The 19,199-nt window shown below is 46.5% G+C and overlaps 7 protein-coding genes across 7 annotated transcripts; 5 read left to right on the top strand and 2 right to left on the bottom strand.

Annotated features, from left to right (window-relative positions):
- Nucleotides 1-1,238: 1,238 nt before the first annotated feature.
- Nucleotides 1,239-1,934, top strand: ANOM_007381 (class I SAM-dependent methyltransferase; the record flags this gene model as incomplete). The annotated part of the gene is made up of 1 exon (XM_015552637.1): nt 1,239-1,934. One exon carries the CDS (start codon nt 1,239-1,241, stop codon nt 1,932-1,934), a length of 696 nt encoding a protein of 231 aa, XP_015404708.1.
- A 474-nt stretch (nt 1,935-2,408) lies between these two features.
- On the bottom strand, nt 2,409-3,974 carry ANOM_007380 (FAD binding domain protein; the record flags this gene model as incomplete). Its single annotated transcript, XM_015552636.1, has 4 exons — nt 2,409-2,721; nt 2,781-3,118; nt 3,185-3,753; nt 3,809-3,974. 4 exons carry the CDS (start codon nt 3,972-3,974, stop codon nt 2,409-2,411), a joined length of 1,386 nt encoding a protein of 461 aa, XP_015404709.1.
- A 1,459-nt stretch (nt 3,975-5,433) lies between these two features.
- Nucleotides 5,434-6,722, top strand: ANOM_007379 (uncharacterized protein; the record flags this gene model as incomplete). Its single annotated transcript, XM_015552635.1, has 3 exons — nt 5,434-5,689; nt 5,783-6,031; nt 6,073-6,722. The coding sequence occupies 3 exons, from the start codon at nt 5,434-5,436 to the stop codon at nt 6,720-6,722; spliced, it is 1,155 nt and encodes a 384-aa protein (XP_015404718.1).
- A 1,174-nt stretch (nt 6,723-7,896) lies between these two features.
- ANOM_007378 (uncharacterized protein) lies at nt 7,897-9,882 on the top strand (the record flags this gene model as incomplete). Its single annotated transcript, XM_015552634.1, has 6 exons — nt 7,897-7,978; nt 8,063-8,322; nt 8,429-8,624; nt 8,680-8,735; nt 8,803-9,576; nt 9,646-9,882. The coding sequence occupies 6 exons, from the start codon at nt 7,897-7,899 to the stop codon at nt 9,880-9,882; spliced, it is 1,605 nt and encodes a 534-aa protein (XP_015404717.1).
- Nucleotides 9,883-10,723: 841 nt separating this feature from the next.
- On the bottom strand, nt 10,724-12,050 carry ANOM_007377 (cytochrome P450; the record flags this gene model as incomplete). The annotated part of the gene is made up of 3 exons (XM_015552633.1): nt 10,724-11,169; nt 11,217-11,350; nt 11,404-12,050. Coding segments are annotated over 3 exons (1,218 nt in total), but the record flags the coding sequence as incomplete, so codon positions are not given.
- Nucleotides 12,051-13,776: 1,726 nt separating this feature from the next.
- ayg1 (heptaketide hydrolyase ayg1) lies at nt 13,777-15,289 on the top strand (the record flags this gene model as incomplete). The annotated part of the gene is made up of 6 exons (XM_015552632.1): nt 13,777-13,869; nt 13,928-14,002; nt 14,073-14,815; nt 14,868-15,000; nt 15,057-15,130; nt 15,187-15,289. The coding sequence occupies 6 exons, from the start codon at nt 13,777-13,779 to the stop codon at nt 15,287-15,289; spliced, it is 1,221 nt and encodes a 406-aa protein (XP_015404715.1).
- A 1,999-nt stretch (nt 15,290-17,288) lies between these two features.
- On the top strand, nt 17,289-17,723 carry ANOM_007375 (uncharacterized protein; the record flags this gene model as incomplete). Its single annotated transcript, XM_015552631.1, has 1 exon — nt 17,289-17,723. The coding sequence occupies one exon, from the start codon at nt 17,289-17,291 to the stop codon at nt 17,721-17,723; it is 435 nt and encodes a 144-aa protein (XP_015404714.1).
- Nucleotides 17,724-19,199: the final 1,476 nt, after the last annotated feature.

The raw sequence follows: 19,199 nt of genomic DNA, 5'->3' as shown, positions 1-19,199 counted from the left end.
ATATACCTTCTTATATTCCTATGAGACCCCAGGTTTAACATAATGATAACCTTCATACAGCGAGAATCTTCAAAGGATTCCGCCATGTTCACCTCCTGGCATCAGGAACTGAGTTTGTGGATATTTATGCTAACTACGATCAAGTAGCCTCCGTAGGAGTCAGTCCCCACGTTCTTATGAACACCTATAAGTAGAGATCTCAACGGCACCACACGTAACGGAATTATCCTCCGGGTTTCCCACGTTGCCCCAATTTGCAAAAAGCAATTTCCTTTTACTTTGCAGACTACTCTCATACTCCCCGAATAGGCCGACCACTTGCCTACGTCCACTGTTTTTATCATGCCTGGGTGTGCTGAATCCTCATTCACAAAGACTACCTCATGGCTGAGGGCGCTGATCAGTCCGATCGGTGTGTGACATCCAGGTCACATACGATATGTTGTGGGGCGTGATCGGGTTCGTATCGTTGGAGACAAGTGGACCCAGTTCCAAGGGGGACGAGGCAACCTTGTAATACGCATCACAGTTACCCTCGCCGCAATACTCGTATGTCATGATGTAGGAATCAGTTGATTCGACGTGGGCGACTGTTGTCATGCAGTTGAGCGAGCTAGCATCATGCCGATCCTATACCAGTACTTTGGAGAGCCCAGTACATACGACCACAGGGTGTGGAGAACAGGGCTTCCCGTCCGCTCAGCCGTACTTAAGCCACACGCCGGGAGGTTAGTAGTTGGGTGGGTGATCACCAGCGAATCCCTCCTGTTGTATGTTTTTTTATTTAGTAGCGATACTACAAAGATAACTAGTTATTTCGACCAAGTTGGAGTAGATAACAGAGGTTCACCGAAGACCTTGACCATAGGCATAGTATCCAGCGTGATTCGTATTTTATTAGTAGGTTCAAAATTCAGTCTGCCACGAGATTGAATGCAATAGACGATCATTACAGAGAAACATTACAACTGTATGGAGGAAGACTACGAACTGGCTATCCATTCGAATGATTGAAAACATGGAACTAAATCTTGATTAAACCGGTCCTCTCTATCCGAAAGATGGAAAAGTGTAACCTTGCTATCCGATAAGGAAGTGCAGTATTGCAACCACTGACGTCGTCTATAAGCCAGGCGAGAGAAAGCCAACTCACAGGTATTAGGATCGTTCTGCGATGCGCAACGTACGTCTTCATTCTCCGTCCCAAATCTGAAATGTCGGTCTACAAACACATAGAAATGAGACAGTCATTGCCACAGAGTGCGAGGACATACAACTGGGTCTCCCTGTGTATCTATGACTTCGTTGTTCATTATCTGGCAACGCGATTTGCTTGGCGCTGCCCGACTGATTCTGTCTTAATCCCTTTCTTCCGGGCGAATGCTGGTCCCCGTCATATGGATGTGGGTGTAGGCACCGGATACTTTCTGGCGGCGATGAAAGAAAGTCCTGGAGAAGATCCTGCACTGTCTTGGCCCCAGAAGCTTGTCCTTGTCGACCTGAACCCTACCTGTATCAAGAAAGCTGCCACCCGCATCGCCCTTCCGGATCGCACGGACTGCCTAGTTGCGGATGTATTGAAGCCACTCCCAGACAGTCTGGAGCTAGGGACATTTGACTCAATCTCAATAATGTTTCTGCTACACTGCCTCCCCGGTCCACCATCCAGGAAAGCTACAACCTTTGTGAACCTCAAGTCGCTGCTGAAGGAGCACGGGGTACTCTTTGGCACCACGGTTCTAGGAAAGAACATTCGATACAATTGGTTTGCGTCGCTGTTACTTTCAATTTACAATTTCTTCGGAGTATTTGACAACTACGGCGACGAAGCGAAGGATTTCACTAACCTTCTATCGCAAGAGTTTGACCATGTGGAAAGCGTGGTGGTAGGGTGTGTCTTGATTTTCAAAGCAACATCTCCCCGGAAGGCTTAATACTGTTGAACATGTTATTATATCACGAGCCTTCATCCTCTCGGTGGGCGAAGTCTATAAACAGCCGGGTGTACAAAACATGAGATTGGAAGATCACACGAAAGCAATAATATCCGACCAGCCCTAGAGTAGTTAAAGCAAGGTAATGGCTTTAATACCAAACATGCCTTCGAAAGTTCAGTGGATTGGAATAGTAAGGAACTGGTTATCACGAACAAGACATTTGGACGGGGATACAACATGGGAGAAATCTAAAAATATTTGCTTGTATGTTTGACACTCATGCATAGAAAGTCGGTGGTGCATCGACCCCGTAAGAGCTTTCCTCATTATAACTGTCAGCCTCCTGATACAGGGTTGCGAATTCTCCCACATGCAGACTACTAGATTCCATTTACCTCAATTACACGACCAATATGCCGATGAACCCTCAACTATCTATCAATGCGACACCTATATTTTACACAACGATAATCAAGACCAATCACCTTCATCAGCCACCGGCTCATGTCTATCTGAAGCGTCCATGAGCTCCTTCACAGTCCACGGCTTGTAGGTGTAGCCCGGAGGTACATTGGTGTTCTGGAAGGGAGCCCCAGTCAAGAGATGATTCGCACATTTGCCGTAGTTATCATAGGCGTATTGCTCTGGGTTATGGCGCATAATCCAGTCAGCAGTCGTCTTGCTAAAAATATCCGGATTCTTCGCTACTGCATCCCAATCGGTGTTATGGAATTTCTCCCGGTGGTGGAAACCCATTTTCTGGGCGCACGACACGCGTTCGAACCTGTGTATTCGTGGTAAGTATAAGACCATATTCCGTCTTTAACTCGCATTACTGCATACCTCAGATGATTATGAACTCGCACAGCCAAGGCGAAGTTGGACTTGCCGCCCAATTGCAAGCACGTTGCCAAAGAGTACGCGTCTTCCATGGCCATTGCCGCTCCACTGCCAGATGTTGGCAAGAAGGAGTGAGCAGAATCACCAAGCTGAATGACTCGAGCCTTAGGCGAGGCCCATTTCGGTTGAGGATTGCGCCACAACAACTTCCAGTCCGTACAACGGTTGTTGGGAGTAGCTTTGATCAGCTCAGTCAGAAAGGGTTCCCATCCTTCAATGTATGTCAAAGCCTTCTCAGTAGAGACAGTTTTATCCCAGTCTTCCTCCGCATTGTGATCATCCTGCGGTTATAGAATGGTCAGCCTACCGGCAGCATACATGCATCTCTGAGATCTAATCCGACATACCCTATGTGTCAGCATGTAGCAAATCTGCCTTGACGTCTTTCCCACGGCCACATGTGCCCCAGGGCCCGCATGAATCGAGGCACGATCGATGTAGCCTTCAAACTCTTTAGCAATAATCGGATTGTCGAGTGCTGGTCCAGCGGGAAAGGTCGCCCTGTAACAGGCAAATCCGGAGCTGATGGGAACGTCTTTCGTTCCCAAGACCAACGACCATGCCTTCGAACCGACGCCATCAGCAGCTACGACAATATCTGCCGTAAGCATGCTTCCATCGGCAAGGACCACGCCGCTTTCCACATCAGTTTCGAAGTAGTCTTCAACGGTAGTTGAAAAGTCCACTCGAATACCTAGCTCCTGGACATACTCCCATAATGCAGAGTGGAGCTCAGATCGGTTGAAGGCCATTGACAGGTCCTTTCCGTCCCCTAGTGGCCAAACTCCCACCCATGTCCCATCGTACTTCTTGACATTTCGCTGGGACTTGTACGAGATGGTTTGCAATCGTTCATAGAACCGTGGCCAGTTCTTGATGCTGTGAAGGGCGTTGCATTCTATCAACAGGAGATCGCCTGTTTTCATTGTTGCATTAGAACTTGGGTTTGTGAGGGCCAGGTTGGTACTCACCGTAGCCATCAAAGTTCGGGCGCTTCTCTATGATGCGGACATCATGGCCTTTACGATACGCCTCGATCGCAAAAGTGAGGCCACCAATGCCCCCTCCAGCAATGAGGATGGACAACCCGCTAGAGGGGTATTGCTCCCGAATGGTAGATGCCGCTGAGCTTTCCATTGCCGTTTAACAAACTGGCTGCGGTAGCTCAATCTATCGAATTGATATGCTGAATTGTTCGATGGCACGGATGAGCAGAACAGGGCTTTACAGCCTTTATATATTCCGTAGGAGGCAAAATCTGCACCGTGGTCCGCTCAGTGCTCGGAACTTGCTTCGTTCCGGAACGATATACCAAGCTGGATGAGACTATATTACTCGTAGCATTATAGGTCCTAATCATGTATTTGATACTATAGAGGTATACTGAGTGCGGATGTGATCTTCATGTGTGGGCCTTTGCGACTAGTGTGGCTGAGCTTTGATATGTAATTTATATCACGTTATCCAAAAATCAACAGATCCAGAGTTCCAGGCCTAAGAGTACAAGGTGATGATTGCCTTAGTCTATTTTATGTCGTATACAGCAGACAGGCTATTCTTACCAAAGGCCATTTTCGAGTTAAAGCATCCCAAGGTTGACAAGATTCAAGATGAACCTAGTATGTTATGGACTCCAAATGTTGGTTAACAGTGTATATATTGAACACTTCTAGGTTCTTTTCCGTGAAAAGCTAATACCATTTTATCAAATTTTATCATAGAGAAGGCTGCTATAGTCTATGGAGTAGGCAGAGTACGTGCATACAGCTCGATGGAGTTCGGAACTTCCTCACTTCCGCTGAGTCAGCGACATTGTCTTGGTTTTGAAGCCATTTATCAATTCATTCGACTGCTTGTTCAAAACTGTACAGTTTGTGGAGTATAGATCGTCTCATACCCGTCAGAAGATAATATTTCAAGAGCGGGGCATGGCCTGTGACATTGTATGTGACCTCCCTCAGAAACAGTTCTTGGGCCCATTAGGGTTTGACCTGCACCTTAACTCCCTTAGCCAAATATATACCTGGGCTTCCCTTCGATGACCCCGAGGTAAACTTGAAGTTTTTTTGGGACTATGTCTGCTTTTTATTTATTTTTTTTATTTTCTTTCTTTTCCCTTGCTTTTGTCTCTCGTTAGCACCACGAAATCCTAGTCAAATAGTTGCTGGGTATGGGGTAGAAAGACCGCTTGCATCAGTCTCCCTACCATTCTCCATAGGCCATAGTTCCTTGTATTATGCTACATTTGACAACATCAGGCTATCGTGACTGACTTGAAAGCGTCTAGAATAGCTCCTTCATATATATTGGAAAAAAGATACAACCCGTCGTGAAGGGGGACTACGGGGCAAGTCTTTGGGCGATTCTCAGCGACCGTCACTATTTACCACCTGTTATGACCACAACCACCATTTCCTACTAGGAAACATACCTCGGTCCCGTGGATCTCCTAATCTATTCAACCCATTTACAATGCCTGAGAGCAGGTGTATCACTAGTCCGTCACGTGTCGACCCCGCTACCACAGTCTAGGTCTGCTCCTCCCAAGTTCCTGTCCACAATCATCCTCTTGCTGAATAACCATATAATTGTTAATATGTCGTTTCCCATCGATGCTGAAGGGACCAACCCTTTCAGCATAAGCCCAGACAGAACCCCTTTAGTCCTGGATGAGTCGACACGCAGCCTGTACAACCGCGCCATATCCAACCCCTCCTCATTAACGGATCAAGAACGCCGACTCATCACCCACCGCAGCCCACCAGACGAGGAAGACACCCTCTGTCAAAATGCCTGCGGCTTGTCCATGGGCGAGCTAGTTACCAAAGCCATCAATAGCAGCAACAACGGCGGTAATGACAGTGATGGCTTCTCCCTTAGAAGCCTCGCCCTGAGCTATAAAGAAGCCAGTCTCTTAACGGCCGGCGTAGTCAAGGGATAACCAGGCCGTATCCTGTCCGAGGTGGCGCGCCTTTCTCCTGAAGATCGGGACCTTAAGGCTCGAGCTATAGAAGCGGCGAGGACGGACGATATTCGGGCTGCTAGAAAGGTGGCGCAGACAGTTCAGCAGCGATGGCGAGAGGTGGAGCTGGCGGCGGCCAAGGCGCTCAACGATGATGACACTAGGAATATTCGGTTTGCAATGAAGGTTCCTTGGCAGGAGCATGTATTGCAATCCGTTTCAGCCCCCGCGCGTGATTCTGGTTCTGGTTCTGACTTTGGTCCTGGTGGTCAGGGCCTGGTGAAGCAGGTGGTCGCTTTGGTCTCGTGGTATTCTTCCCGAAAGAAGAAGAGGAAGGAGGCCGCCTCCCAGAATATAAATCCTTGATCGGAACTGCTGTTTACCACGGACTACACTATTCACCAACGCTGATTAAAGACGAGACGAGAGACCGATTCACATTGCACTGGGCGGCTGTTCCAGGCAGTAATAACAGCATGGACCCGAGTGCCTTACGGAGCAGCTTCAGCACAATGCTCTCAAATGACCAGATTCCTGCTGGCTTTCGAAGTGATGTTTTTCTCTACGTGGATGACGAGTCGTTCCGCTCGCGTGAAACGACACGGCCGTATCTCTGGTTAGCTGAGCCTGAACCCCAGTCCGAGTCAAAGACAGAGCGAGAGCCAGAGCCAGGAATTAAGACTGGAACCGGGACCGGAGTTGCAGCTGGAGCACAGCCCGAGGCTCTGCAACCCCTAAAAGTCGACATCAAGCATATCGCCCCGACATTGTTTGCGCGGTTAGTTCAGCGTGATCTCCAGGGCGAGGCAAGATGGAAGCCCTATCGGCATACCTCGGAGCTGACCAGGTTGCATGCGGCCGCCAATTCGAAATATAGAGAGGAAAAAGATGGGATTTGGCCGCCACCTGCTCGATTGCAGTAGTTGAAGCTACGCGAAGCTAGCTCATATTACGTTTGACAGGGTCAGGCTATCGTCACTGGCTAGCAAGCATCCATAGCTCCGTCATGGGGGGGTTGAAAAGCAGATTAGGGGATCTTCGTAGACCCTCGTCGGCAGTTGTCCTTCCATTCTAGCCGCGGATTAGTTTATTATTTCTGCAAAACGCGAAGACCTTTCGCTTTCCGGGTTTGAAAAGCGGAGAGGAGGAACCGGCGGTCCAGACTGCACCCGATGCTCTCCACATCCCGAACTAGACGCACCCTTTAGTTTACCTACTAGTAATTGTGGAGCCACACGGGGAAGACGTGCCTCTAGCAAACATCATTACTAGGTACAGCCAATTGTAGTGATTCTACTTATCAACTGGGTGGGGGGGCAGGACACACCTGCATGTTCATCTGGCTAATGAATGGTTTTTGTGTATTTGCTATGTATGCTGCTGTAGTACACGTTAGGCGTTCAACCAAGAACTAATAAATCAGCTGTGCCGCAGTTGATGAGCTGAGCGGACCTAAAGGCAATGCCTATGTGATGTTGATCTGTGCTGACTCGAACAGCTGGAACCAAAGCAGGAGGTTCGGCATGTGGGCACTATACCGGTGATTTGCTCGCCACCAAGTGAGGCAGGGCCTAGATTCGCATGAAAGACTTAAGTTGTATGTGGTGAAATTTTGAAGACGCAGCATCCACTTCGGGCTTCAGCAAGTGTGGATATATTCATCTCTTTGGCCGACCTTTGGAACGGAGACAAGTCTCAATGCATTCACTTCAGGCGATGTGTATGTATGTCTCAACGTCATCATCTTCCGAATGTTAAATCAAGTGAGGAAATATGCCGACAATCTATATCGGCATATTTATATGGTACAAGGACATCGTCGGGTTTGGGCATTGATTGTGGAGCCGAGTCCTCAAGGAAAGCCGAAATGTATACCCTATTCGTTCCCCGCAGATACTAGGCTAAGGGTCTTTGCACATTATGTATCCTACCGAACGAGTGCCCCTGTAAAATCTGGGGTAGCGGTGCCCCACTCGCGATCAAAGACTGGAGACCTTATATTAGCTTGTCGCGTCCTCATATAACCCAGCGGGTAGTCCTTACTTCACAAGACTCGGCGTCATTGATCTCGATATTCAAATACTCGTGTTACGCGTCATGAGTGGATTTCGGCACGCCTTTTCTATGACCCGAAAGGAGGTACAGGATGCGGTACCTCCTGGGACTATCTCTCTATCAAGTGAGTACCTTAGACACCACAGCATGACAGATGGCTTCGAAAGTCTGAACTCTGGCTAATAGTAACCGGTTTCCTCTATTCCAGTTTATGCCCAAGAATCTGCGGGTAGAACACATCTCAAACATAATGGCGAACTAGTTCTGTCTCCTCAACCGTCGGAAGACCCGCTGGATCCGTTGAATTGGCCTACTTGGCGCAAGTTCGCCGTCCTTCTTGTTATGTCACTGTATGCCGCCATTGGAAACTTTACTTCCGGTTCAATTGCCAGTGCGTTTCCCTTATATGCCACGCCGATGGCATTCAATCCGCCTGTGTCTATTGGGAGGCTAGGCCATCTCGTCGCGGTTCGTGCTCGACATGCGTACAATTCTCACTCTTCCTTGCCCTCTCTTTACTTTCGAGCTTTGTCCTTTCGATACGTGCTTGGATGCGATGGCTAAGCTGCATCAGGTTAATGTTCTTATGATGGGTGCTGCGAATATCCTGTGGGTGCCGTTAGCCAATACGTTTGGGCGACGACCCGTCAATCTATTCAACATTCTCCTTCTGCTGCTCTGCTGCGTATGGGCCGCACGCGCTACATCATTTGGAAGTCTTCTTGCTGCACGCTTTTTCATGGGAGTTGGTGTCGCTCCAGCTGACACGAGTAAGCACCTCTTGTGTTCCTCAATATGTAGTTCCAATGCTAATGATACTACTAGTTGCACCAAATGTTGTAGGTGAAATCTATTTTGCGCATCAGCGAGGAAAGGCAATGGTAGGACACCATTCCCGTACGGGACACTATGGCTGGAACTTTTCAAGGCTTACTTTATACTTTTTAGGGTTTTTATACAGTTTTCATTTGCATAGGCCCCGTCCTGGGCGGCATCGCCGGTGGTTACATTGGGGGAAATCTCGGTCTGGCATGGATCCATTGGGTTAATGTGATTCTCTGCGGTATTCTGCTCGTCGCCTGCTTCTTCCTCGTCCCGGAGACGCTCTACGCTCGTGAAACCATAGTTCGACCCATAGACCCTTCGTTAGACGAAGATGGGAAAGGTGAGGACGGAACAAGCTCCGTCAAAATTGAAGATATTGCACAGAATCGTGTTTATTCGGAGCTTACGTTTATCCGCTCACTCAAGCTGTACACCTACCACGGAAACCTTCTTCAGAACTTCATTGCGCCTTGGTTGACACTGCGTCTTCCCGGGGTATGGCTAGTGATGTTCTGGTATGCAGGACTCGTCGGTGGGATTGTGACAATCTCGACAGTAGGCCCAACGCTCGCCGCCAAGCCGCCATATCTATGGGGCAACAATGCTGGCCTCATCTTGGTCGGCGGTATTGTGGGAGCATTACTCGGGGCAGTGGTCACGGCGCTCTCCGCAGATCGAATTGTTACTACGAAAAAGACATTACGGGGAGAGGAAAACATGGAGCCTGAATCCCGTTTGCCCGTTGCGCTTCCGGGTCTGATTCTAGCAACAACAGGCTTGTGGACCTTCGGCTTCTGTGCACAGAGTCCTAATCCACATATGTGGATCGGGATGCAGTTTGGCCTAGGAATGCTATCTTTTGGGCTCATGCAGGCACCGTCTATTGGTTTCAATTATGTATGATCTCACATTCTCTCACATGTTTGAATGGTTCTTTTTGGAACTAACTGATCATCTCTTACTCAGCTTATCGACTCCTATGGCAGCCTTTCGGCGGATTGTTTTGTTGTCGTGACGTGCATGCGAGCGATCATCAGCTTCTGTTGGACATTCTTCGCGAGTCAATGGGTTGACAGTGCTGGTCCTGCCATTCCATTCGGTGTCTTCGGAGGTTTAATGGGGCTCTTCACTTTGTTCACAATCCCACAGTGGCTGTGGGGGAAGAGGACGAGAATTGCTACAGCCCGCTGGATACCAAAGTGAACTTCATCGGAATAGGGACTTCCTCGTTGGCTCCCAAGGAGCCTGTCATAAAGTGGTATCTATATGTCAGACCTTAGCTTCCTGGATTACGACCGGTTGTTTCCAGCCATAACTGTGAAATCTCGCTTCTGCACATGTTATCACATCTAAATTATATATGGAGTCCTCACATTGTACTCGTTATGTTAATTGATTATAGTCTGACGCTGTAGGCTGACATGAACAGAATGCGATCTTATATGGACGAGACCGGGACATCACTTCACACTATCCTTAATTTTCTCATTACAACAAATGATACGTGACAAACTTAACTAATACAGCTGATATAGAAAAGATCGAAATCTCCCTCCTCTATACGCGGGAGACGTACATTTAAAGAGGCAATTACTAATTGCAATAAGGAAAAAAGTAGGTACATTAGGTTATTAGAGAAAAAAAATAGTGTCATGCAACCGACTATTGTTGTCTTGCTCATACTATTGGGAATCTGTAAACATACGATGAGAGCAGATCCATTCCGCAAGCCTGAAGCTTTCCACTACATGGGTTAAAGCAATAGTAGTTTCATCTCAAATATACTTCACTGCAGAGTCAGTGTGGGCAGCTACAGAGTATTAAGCTCTCAAATCTCGCAAGTACACGTGGGCAATATCAGCCTTGAAGCTATCTTGTTATACTACCCATCCACGGATGGCCTCAGCCCATAAACATAGTAAATCCGTTACTGACCGACAAATATCCACAAAGGTCTTTCACGGCCAATATCAGCATATCGCAGCGCCCTAGATCTGCCGAAATAAACCAATGCCGGTTGATTAGGGGCTCCTCATTGAATGATTCATGAAGATCGGATTTCGACCCGACAGCCATCCGCAGCAGAAAGAACAAGGGTGAGGCGTTGTCTTTCACTTCCAACAGGCTCTACTACCTCTCCAGCAGGCAGCCCTATGTTGGGAAATGTCTGCAATAACACAATGGCTGTGAATTTGATCTGATTCAGAGCAAAGTCTCTCCCCAAGCACTGTCTTGGTCCGCCATTGAAGGGAAAATATGCCCATCCAATCTGGCCCAGCTCGCCGGTTTCCCACCATTCTGGGCAGAAGACGTCCGCATCAGGCCCATAGATGCTTCTCTTTCGCGAACTGACATATTGTGAAAAGACGACTAGCTCCCCTTTCCTCACGAGAATGGGACTGTGCCCGTTCTCGCCGCCCCCAGTTGGTAAGATGGTTGTCTGTTTAGCTTCGCGATTATTCAAAGGAACGGATGGGTAAAGGCGTAACGCTGGGTGTCTTTAGCAGACGGAGTGATTCTTAGGGCGGCAAACTGACTCTCTCTGATAACACAGTTAAGGTATGGCATGCGCCCCATCTGGTCTCTCGAGGGGTATTGAGACTGTCCCATATTAGAAGATACTTCATCTCGCAAACGATACATTACGTGTTCATGTCGGATAATTAGGCGTCTGGGTGCTATTCAGTAAGGTTTTAAACAAAGTTGCAACTGCCAGGTACGTACAGCATCCATGAGAGGCAGCAAGCCGTGGTGTCTCTTCCAGTCCAAAGCACATTAAGTAATTGATCACGGAGGTCTGCTTTGCTTATAGACTCCTGGGCAAGCTGTTTAATGAAACTTCGGGCCTCATCATTTAATGCGTCAGGAAGGTCCAGCTCCAAGCCATCAATATAATGCTCCACAAATCGGTGGACATTAGCACAGGCTCTTCGAAATTTTGGTGGATTGTATAACCAATGGAATGGAGCTAGGCGAAATTGCTTAGCCAGGCCTTCTTGGGCAATGTTAAAACTTTCAGTAAATAGCTTGTTGTCCCAATCTTGGTTAATGTCTGCCTTTAAACTGTACACTGATTTCCCGAATAGAAGTGAAGTTGTTATGTCAAGCGTCAGGTCGAAGAATAGTGGCTGAAGGTCGACCACCGCGTTCAATGGCACTCGGGCTATTGGATTATCAACATGCTCGTGGAGATGCTCCATGCTTCGACTCTTGATTCGAGAGAATTGTCTGCCAAGAAGATCCCTCGAACGTCTCCATGCCGGCCCTTCTTGGGTAAAAATGCCATTACCTAGTAACGGCGCAAAGACTTCCCGCCGTGCACCTAAGCCGTAGTCTACGTAAAATGAGTATCGTATCCTCAGATTGGCTGTCTAGAGGGTCTTTTGTACCTTCGGATTTGGTGGAGAGAATTGCCTCTACATTCTCTGGTCGCAGAACATGAAATGCCCGCGGTCCTAGCAATAAATATTGCGACAAGCTATTTCCGGGCTCGTATTCCTCGGCTACGGAGCATAGAAATGCAAGGAGCCGGCCTTCTGCATTTGACGTCCATAGTTGCTTTATACGATCAAGGCCAAGCGGCCATCTTGTGGGAAGCTCGGGCGGAGGTTCGCAATTATGCTGGTGCGCGAGAATCGCGTCTTTCTGCTACCAGTCATTGGATTTGTCTTCGATTCTTCTGTATTCTTGATTGACTTGCCTGATATTCCCGGTATAATGAGACCAGGAAGCAATACAATGCACGGCCAGCAGACAGTCCAATTAAGAAATAGATGACGGTTGGAAAGTCCATTTTGAAATGGAATGGGATCATCCCAAGCCTAGCCCCTTGAAGTCATGACGGTGTTGCCGCATTTTAATTATAATTATGTCCCTAAGTGCACAAAGAAGTCTCTGGCAGATGCAGATTTATCAGTGTAAGACTTGAGAGTCTCGTGTCAAGCCCGGATTTTCCAATTCCTTTCAATAGGAAATTAAGTTCACTATTTTCTTTCACTGGTGGCGGTCGCACATATTTCAATGGGATATAAGCACTAAACAAGTCTGGCTGTACTAAAGGGCCTGTTACAAAGAAGCTACGACAGCCTTGTTAATCCGTAGTGACAGCTGAGTGGCTAGGCCGCCAGATGAGCCATTAAATGATACATCTGTTTTTCCACCATCAGCCAATGTCCCACCAGACGACAAATGCCAGCCAACCATAAAGGTTACTGGGAACACGCTATACGATTGGAGTGCGTGCTCGGCAGGATCAGGGGGCTCGACGCGGGGAGTAGCTCCACCCAGATGGTAAAGCTACTACTGCTCTTTACTCTTCGAAAGATCGTTTCTACGCCTAGTCACCATATGTCGAAGCTGCAGCAAAGCAACGGTAGGGTTGTTCAATCCTAGGTATTAATCTTTCTTTATTCTATTCTTAGTCGTTTTACCTTTGAATTTACCCCGGTGGTTTTTGGTAAGCCATGCCGTAATATTAAATATGATCTGGTAGGGCTCTTTGGTTCATAGGACTTCCATTATTGGCCTGAGACAATCGACGTGCTTTGGGAGCTATGGTAGACCTGAGCTGCTTGCTACAGCAAGTTAAGAAATGTCCCTACTTCACATGGTTTCCTGGCCTTTATAATATGATGCATCCTTATAGAGTTGGTGGGCATATTGCATACCATGTCCTATATGTCTCTGAAAGGGGGGAATTGAACTGTTCTACAATATATATCCCTATCGTCTATGGATCACCGGATATCTACTCCGGAGTACGCGCGAAATATGGCAGCGATGTAACTCCATCGCCGTTTGCAGTAATGTCGGCTTAGGGCTGTTCCTGGAACGTTACAACCACTGCACGTGACCTTGATACACTCAGCAAAACTTGGCCAATGTCCAATGAACCAGAGGGGTTGCATGATTTTAAAATATAACTCCCGTGGTGGAAGGTTACTTAGGTGGGAAATCTTCTGATTTTTCTGTTATATGGTGCGAAAGGGTAGCAACCAAAGATTTTCTCATTTAATATGCTGCCAGCTCTAGCCGTCCTTCCACGACCACAGGCCTAAACACACCGTCGGATATCTCTCACTTTTTTCAAATACAAAAATGCCGAACTGGATCCTTGGGGATAAATTCGATACTGTCTATCCACATAAGGGCTCTATCAAGACCCTGTGGGAAACGCGTTGGAAGTTTGCCGTGAGTCGTTCGCTCATCGCGCTGCGATCGACTGAAATTGACTAACAGTACATTAAAGTGCCAAAAAGGAGTTTATCCTTTTCACGATGGATCCTATGAGGATTTCGAACCAATATTCCAGAAGCTAATCTCAGTTTGTCATCAAAGGCTGGCAACCCCTTGTCGAATTGTGTGGCGACTAACCAAAGATTTCTCAACAATAGGAAAACATCAATGATGCTAGCACGGATGAGTATACGTCTACATTCTTTTCTACTGCATCGAACTTAGAATCTCAAGCCTCGCAGGCCCTTGACTCTGGTAAAACCGACCTCGCAATCGACCTGTTCCGACGTGCCGCGGTGGTCTACCGTATCTCGCGATTCCCCTATGTCGACATAACTCAGCCGAACTCCATTAAGCGGACCGCATTCGAGCGCCAGAAACAGGTATATCTCAAGGCCGCGTCTCGATGGGATCCGCCGATCAAGGAGGTGATCATCCCACACAGAAGTCGCGGCGGAAATGATGGCCAAGCAATCCCGATCTACACGCGCGTACCGAGCAATGCTCGCCCCGATAGCCCCGTCCCGGTGGTCCTTATTATGACTGGACTAGACGGATACCGACCAGATAATAGCCAGCGGAGTCACGAGATCATTGGTCGCGGATGGGCTGTCGTCATCGCTGAGATCCCAGGTACAGCGGATTCCCCTGCCGATCCTGCGGACCCATCCTCTCCCGATCGGCTCTGGGATAGCGTGTTCGCATATATGGCAACGCAGCCGATGCTCGACATGAGTCAAGTTGTGGTCTGGGGACTCAGTGCGGGAGGTTTCTATGCCATCCGAGCTGCCCATACACACGCAACCCGACTACGTGGGGCTATTGCACATGGCGCGGGATGCCATTATTTTCTGGATGAAGAGTGGCTCAGGCGCGTTGACGATCATGAGTATCCTTTCTCGTGGGTCGTTCCTTTCCTTTAATAGTGAGTATAAGCAGTTAATTCTATGCAGAATCATGTCAGGATGGACAAAGAAATACGGCTACGACGATACCGATGTCTTTGTGCGAGAGGCACGAAAGAAGTTCTCTCTGGTGGACACCGGTATTGTCGATCGTCCTAGTTGCCGGTTGCTGTTGTTAAATGTATTCACCTGCTCTCCTTGTATGAATTGAATGTGGCGTATCTGACGAATATATAGGGTGTCGACGACGGTCTCACGCCAATTGAAGACTCTTTGCTTCTTTTCAACCATGGCAGTGCTAAGGAGGGAAGGTACGGCAGGATATGAACCACAATCTTGGTTGAAGTCGCCGCTAATCAGTACACAGGTTCTTTCAAGGCTTACCGCATATGGGGTACCCCAACAGCTTGCCTGTCGCTTACAAATGGCTGGAAGATCTTCTGCCTTGTGAGCCGAAGCAGAAAAACTAAAGATTAGCTAAGCGTATTATTGTACTGTGGAAATGGTATTAAAAGTGACCAGAAGGTTAAAAGGCATGCTTGCCGGGGGCAGAGTTATAGGTAGTGTCAAAATGCACCATACTTAAAATAGCTGCAATTCACATTAATATACGTACGCCAACATTCATGCTCTGTTCTTCCAGGTTATTGATTTCTGTGGAATCTACGTTACTTTGTCCACCCTAGTTTATATCTAAATTTATAAGACCATAGATTATGGATATGAAATGATATCCAAACCCGCAATTTGCGGATATGGATTGCGGATCGTGCCGCAGTCTATCTAGATATAAATATTATAGGTCTTCAAACAGTTTTAAAATTTTGAAAAATATATAATAATTGCTATCTCACAAAATAGTAATTATATAGTAAATCTTAGGCTACCAATTCCAAAAAAAGTAATAAATAAAACCCAGATATCCTGATATAGAAAAATATATAACAATCGCCTAAATAGTATAAATATACATAGATATAATACAATTACTTTTATACTTACCTCACCTACTAAGTTACATGATACTTTCCTACACAGAAGTCATGGATATATCTTTAAGTATAGTTCCCTTGTATTCGGAGCTATTACAAAGCAAATACACGCAAATAGTCTACTCTCTCCATAATCTTTAATACTCTTCATAGGTATGAGTTATAATGGACTGGTAAAGACTGTACGCACCATAAAATCACCAAAGTGGCGAAACCACTACCGTGCCTGTGAATCTTCGTCTTTTCCCTCCCTAATAACTATACCGGAAATTGCAGTCAAAGGACTGGATTCATTTTTTTTCCCTGCGATTTCTTCCTGAATAATGCAAAAGTCACATTGATCGAGCTAGATCTTCAATGAACAGAAAACTAGGGAAAGTCAATTTCCATTTCTGCTGGGGATATATTCCCTAACATTCAAGAGAATCCTGGGTACATATGGTGCTATCCCAGTGATTCATATAGTATAAAGCAATACACCAGTACGCGTTTTGATAATCTCTACACGGATAGTTGTAGTATATATAATAAAGTAGAACTTAGAACCATTGTCCTGGTCCTCAGATACCTGTTAAATAACTCCACATAAATTAAACAGCCAAGGATTCCGCAATATTTATATTCTAGTGTAGTTGCCTGTGAGGTATAAATAATGAAATTTAAAATAGAAGAGCCTCGCCTGACGCCTGTTTTCAAGCCAAGGAACATAGTAATTGTGGTTGTTTTCACTACTAGGCACCCGAATAATGCTAATCTATATTTATTCCAGAGTATGGTTGAAGTGGTATCATACACGAGTATCCTGCTGTTTCATAGAAGTCCGCTATGCGGGCTTTGATCCTTGACATCGTCCGGTTTGCTCTCGCCGACTACTGCAGCTCCAAGATAGGAACATACCATAGTCAAGGTATCTGTGCAATTAAGCAAAAGTATAAAAGTATCTCCAGAATACAGTAGGCAGGTGGATTTGAAAAAATGCCATAGACGTTTCCCGCATATATCAACCATGGGCCGATAGACGCACATTGATGTAACTCCGAGACCCATACTGAAACTACCCGAAAACAGCCTCATTCTCTCATAGACGAAACTCTGAGGTATTGTCCACAGCAGATCTCCAATCATTCCCCCTCAATATAATATGCTAGAATAGGTAGGAGAAGGAGAACTAGCCAATGCCATATCAATATCTGCTCGTACTATTACACCCATGTGACGCGCTCACTTCCGCAAGCATACTCCGAATATTAGGTGATGTCAAGAAGCATCATAATAGCCACTGGTCTAGCCGTTGATGAGGTCAGAACATCAGAGAAACATAGGAATATCCGCTGAGAAAAAGTGTATAAGTGTGGTCTTCCTTCCTAGACGTCTCGTTTGAATCTCATTGAATAATACAACTGTTCTCATGATATCTCTATTGTCTATCAATCTATAACATCGACCACTCTAGGCCATACACCTGATCTCCGCCTCAATGGCTGACAACAAAGTCTACTGGAATCACTATGCACCATTTTACGCTCATTGGACATATCAACGCAGCTCAGATGGTGTCACGGGAAAATGGTTTCGATTTCTCGTGACAGCTGCCTCACGCGAGGATGCAAAGACCTTCTTCAGGGGCGTGGAAAAATATTCGAAAACAAAGGATGCGAACATTGTTTCTGTCAAGGCAGTTAATTTGGCTTGGTGGACCTACGACATCAGCGGTGGCAGCGGCTGGAATATTATGTCCCTTGTTCAAAACATTGATCAGATGAAAGCATCTGCCTATGGAGATATCGATGAATTGCGCGACAGCCGGGGCAAGGTCCTTGTCTCTATTCTAAATGATGCGGATGGTGGTAGCAGGTCCTGGCCGATACTGCCTACCCAAGACGTCTCTCTCAGTGACTATCAACATGGTTGAGATCTATCTCCACGACTGAACTTTCTGACTTTGTGCTGTGCTTTGGTGGAATGCTGTACAGGCCCCAGTTGCCTTGATACTGGGTCTTTTTGTGGGAGCTCCTGCTGTTGAATTATCCGATGAGATGTTGTGAAATTGATTTTTGTACAAGCTGCTATGAACCTACAATGATAATATTTGATAAGGCCAGAATGTGCAAGAAACGTCATAACCCATTTTATTTTATAATGTATAACTATATCGGTCTAAGATATATATCCAACTCAAGCCACCGGACCATCAAGTAGAAGCATCAGGAAGTAAGGTTGAGATCGCATGTAGTAATAGATGGCGAGTCATATTAATGGCTTTCATTACCAGCTTTCCATCCGGGTCAACAGGCTTTAGTTGTTTTCCAGATACCAGTTTGGACGCAGACCTCCGTGGGAGGCGGTTGTAATCTCAGATTCTCCGCTGAGAACTGGGTAGGCGTATTGCCTAGGTACCTAGTATATCATATTCTGTTGGATTTCCACATCACAAGCCGGGCTAGCTCAATCGGTAGAGCGTGAGACTCTTAGTCGTCACGGTATCTCAAGGTTGCGGGTTCGACCCCCGCGTTCGGCTTTCCTTTTTGCTCCGGCACATGTTGTTGCGGCGTCTTGGTTTTTTTTGTAGTAAAGTTCGTAATTGAATGAGGGTGTTTCAAGTAGTAAGTATATGGTTGAGACCCTGATTGTATGGTAACTGTGGGGTGCAATATCAATACTTGTAGTTAGTACTCTATGCGGGTAGACGGTGCCCCGGCAAAAATATTGCACAGGTGGCTATTTTATACCTTCCGAGCGACATTTTCTTAATGAAAGAATATATTAACAGTCTTTACGGCTTCTAGAGAATTCAATTATAACATCTATTTATTTCACTTTATGGTAGTGTACTCTAGCACTTCGTAGAAATTTATTCTATCTGTGATGCTGGTTTTCTGGTTTCCTATACATCTATATAAATCTTCATAGATGCGGTACGCTAGTTTACGTTCACCATTACTGGTGCATCTCGGGGTAAGACAGGACACGCACATGTAGAGAACCGCAGAAGGCGAGTTACGAGACCCGCAACTCATATCCTCTCCAGACAGTAACGCCAACATTGGCGTAGTCATGGCCACTGCCGAACTTGGATGTGCTAGGTCTATTCCTAGGGACGGATGTAAGAGCAAAGAGGACAACTGAGGAGTTGGCGAAATAGGTAACTCTTTATAGATAGAAGTTATTCCACTTCGTTCAATTCAACTCATAAAGATTATCAATTCTTGTCGTCCTTGTTCGAATCGCTTGACTTTTACAAGCTTTTTGTAAGGGGTTCTCTAAATATACATTCAAGGGCAGGACTCCCCGAATCCCGAGCCCGGCTAAATGCAATCTGACGACAACTTGGATGTCTTTCTCTTCAAGCTCATTCATTCATCACAAAAAGATACAAAAAATAAACAAA

This window comes from Aspergillus nomiae (genome assembly GCF_001204775.2).
Source record: "Aspergillus nomiae NRRL 13137 chromosome Unknown contig00246, whole genome shotgun sequence".
Lineage (NCBI taxonomy): Eukaryota > Fungi > Ascomycota > Eurotiomycetes > Eurotiales > Aspergillaceae > Aspergillus > Aspergillus nomiae.
The sequence above is the reverse complement of the archived record's forward strand: the minus strand, read 5'-3'. Positions and strand labels throughout refer to the sequence as shown.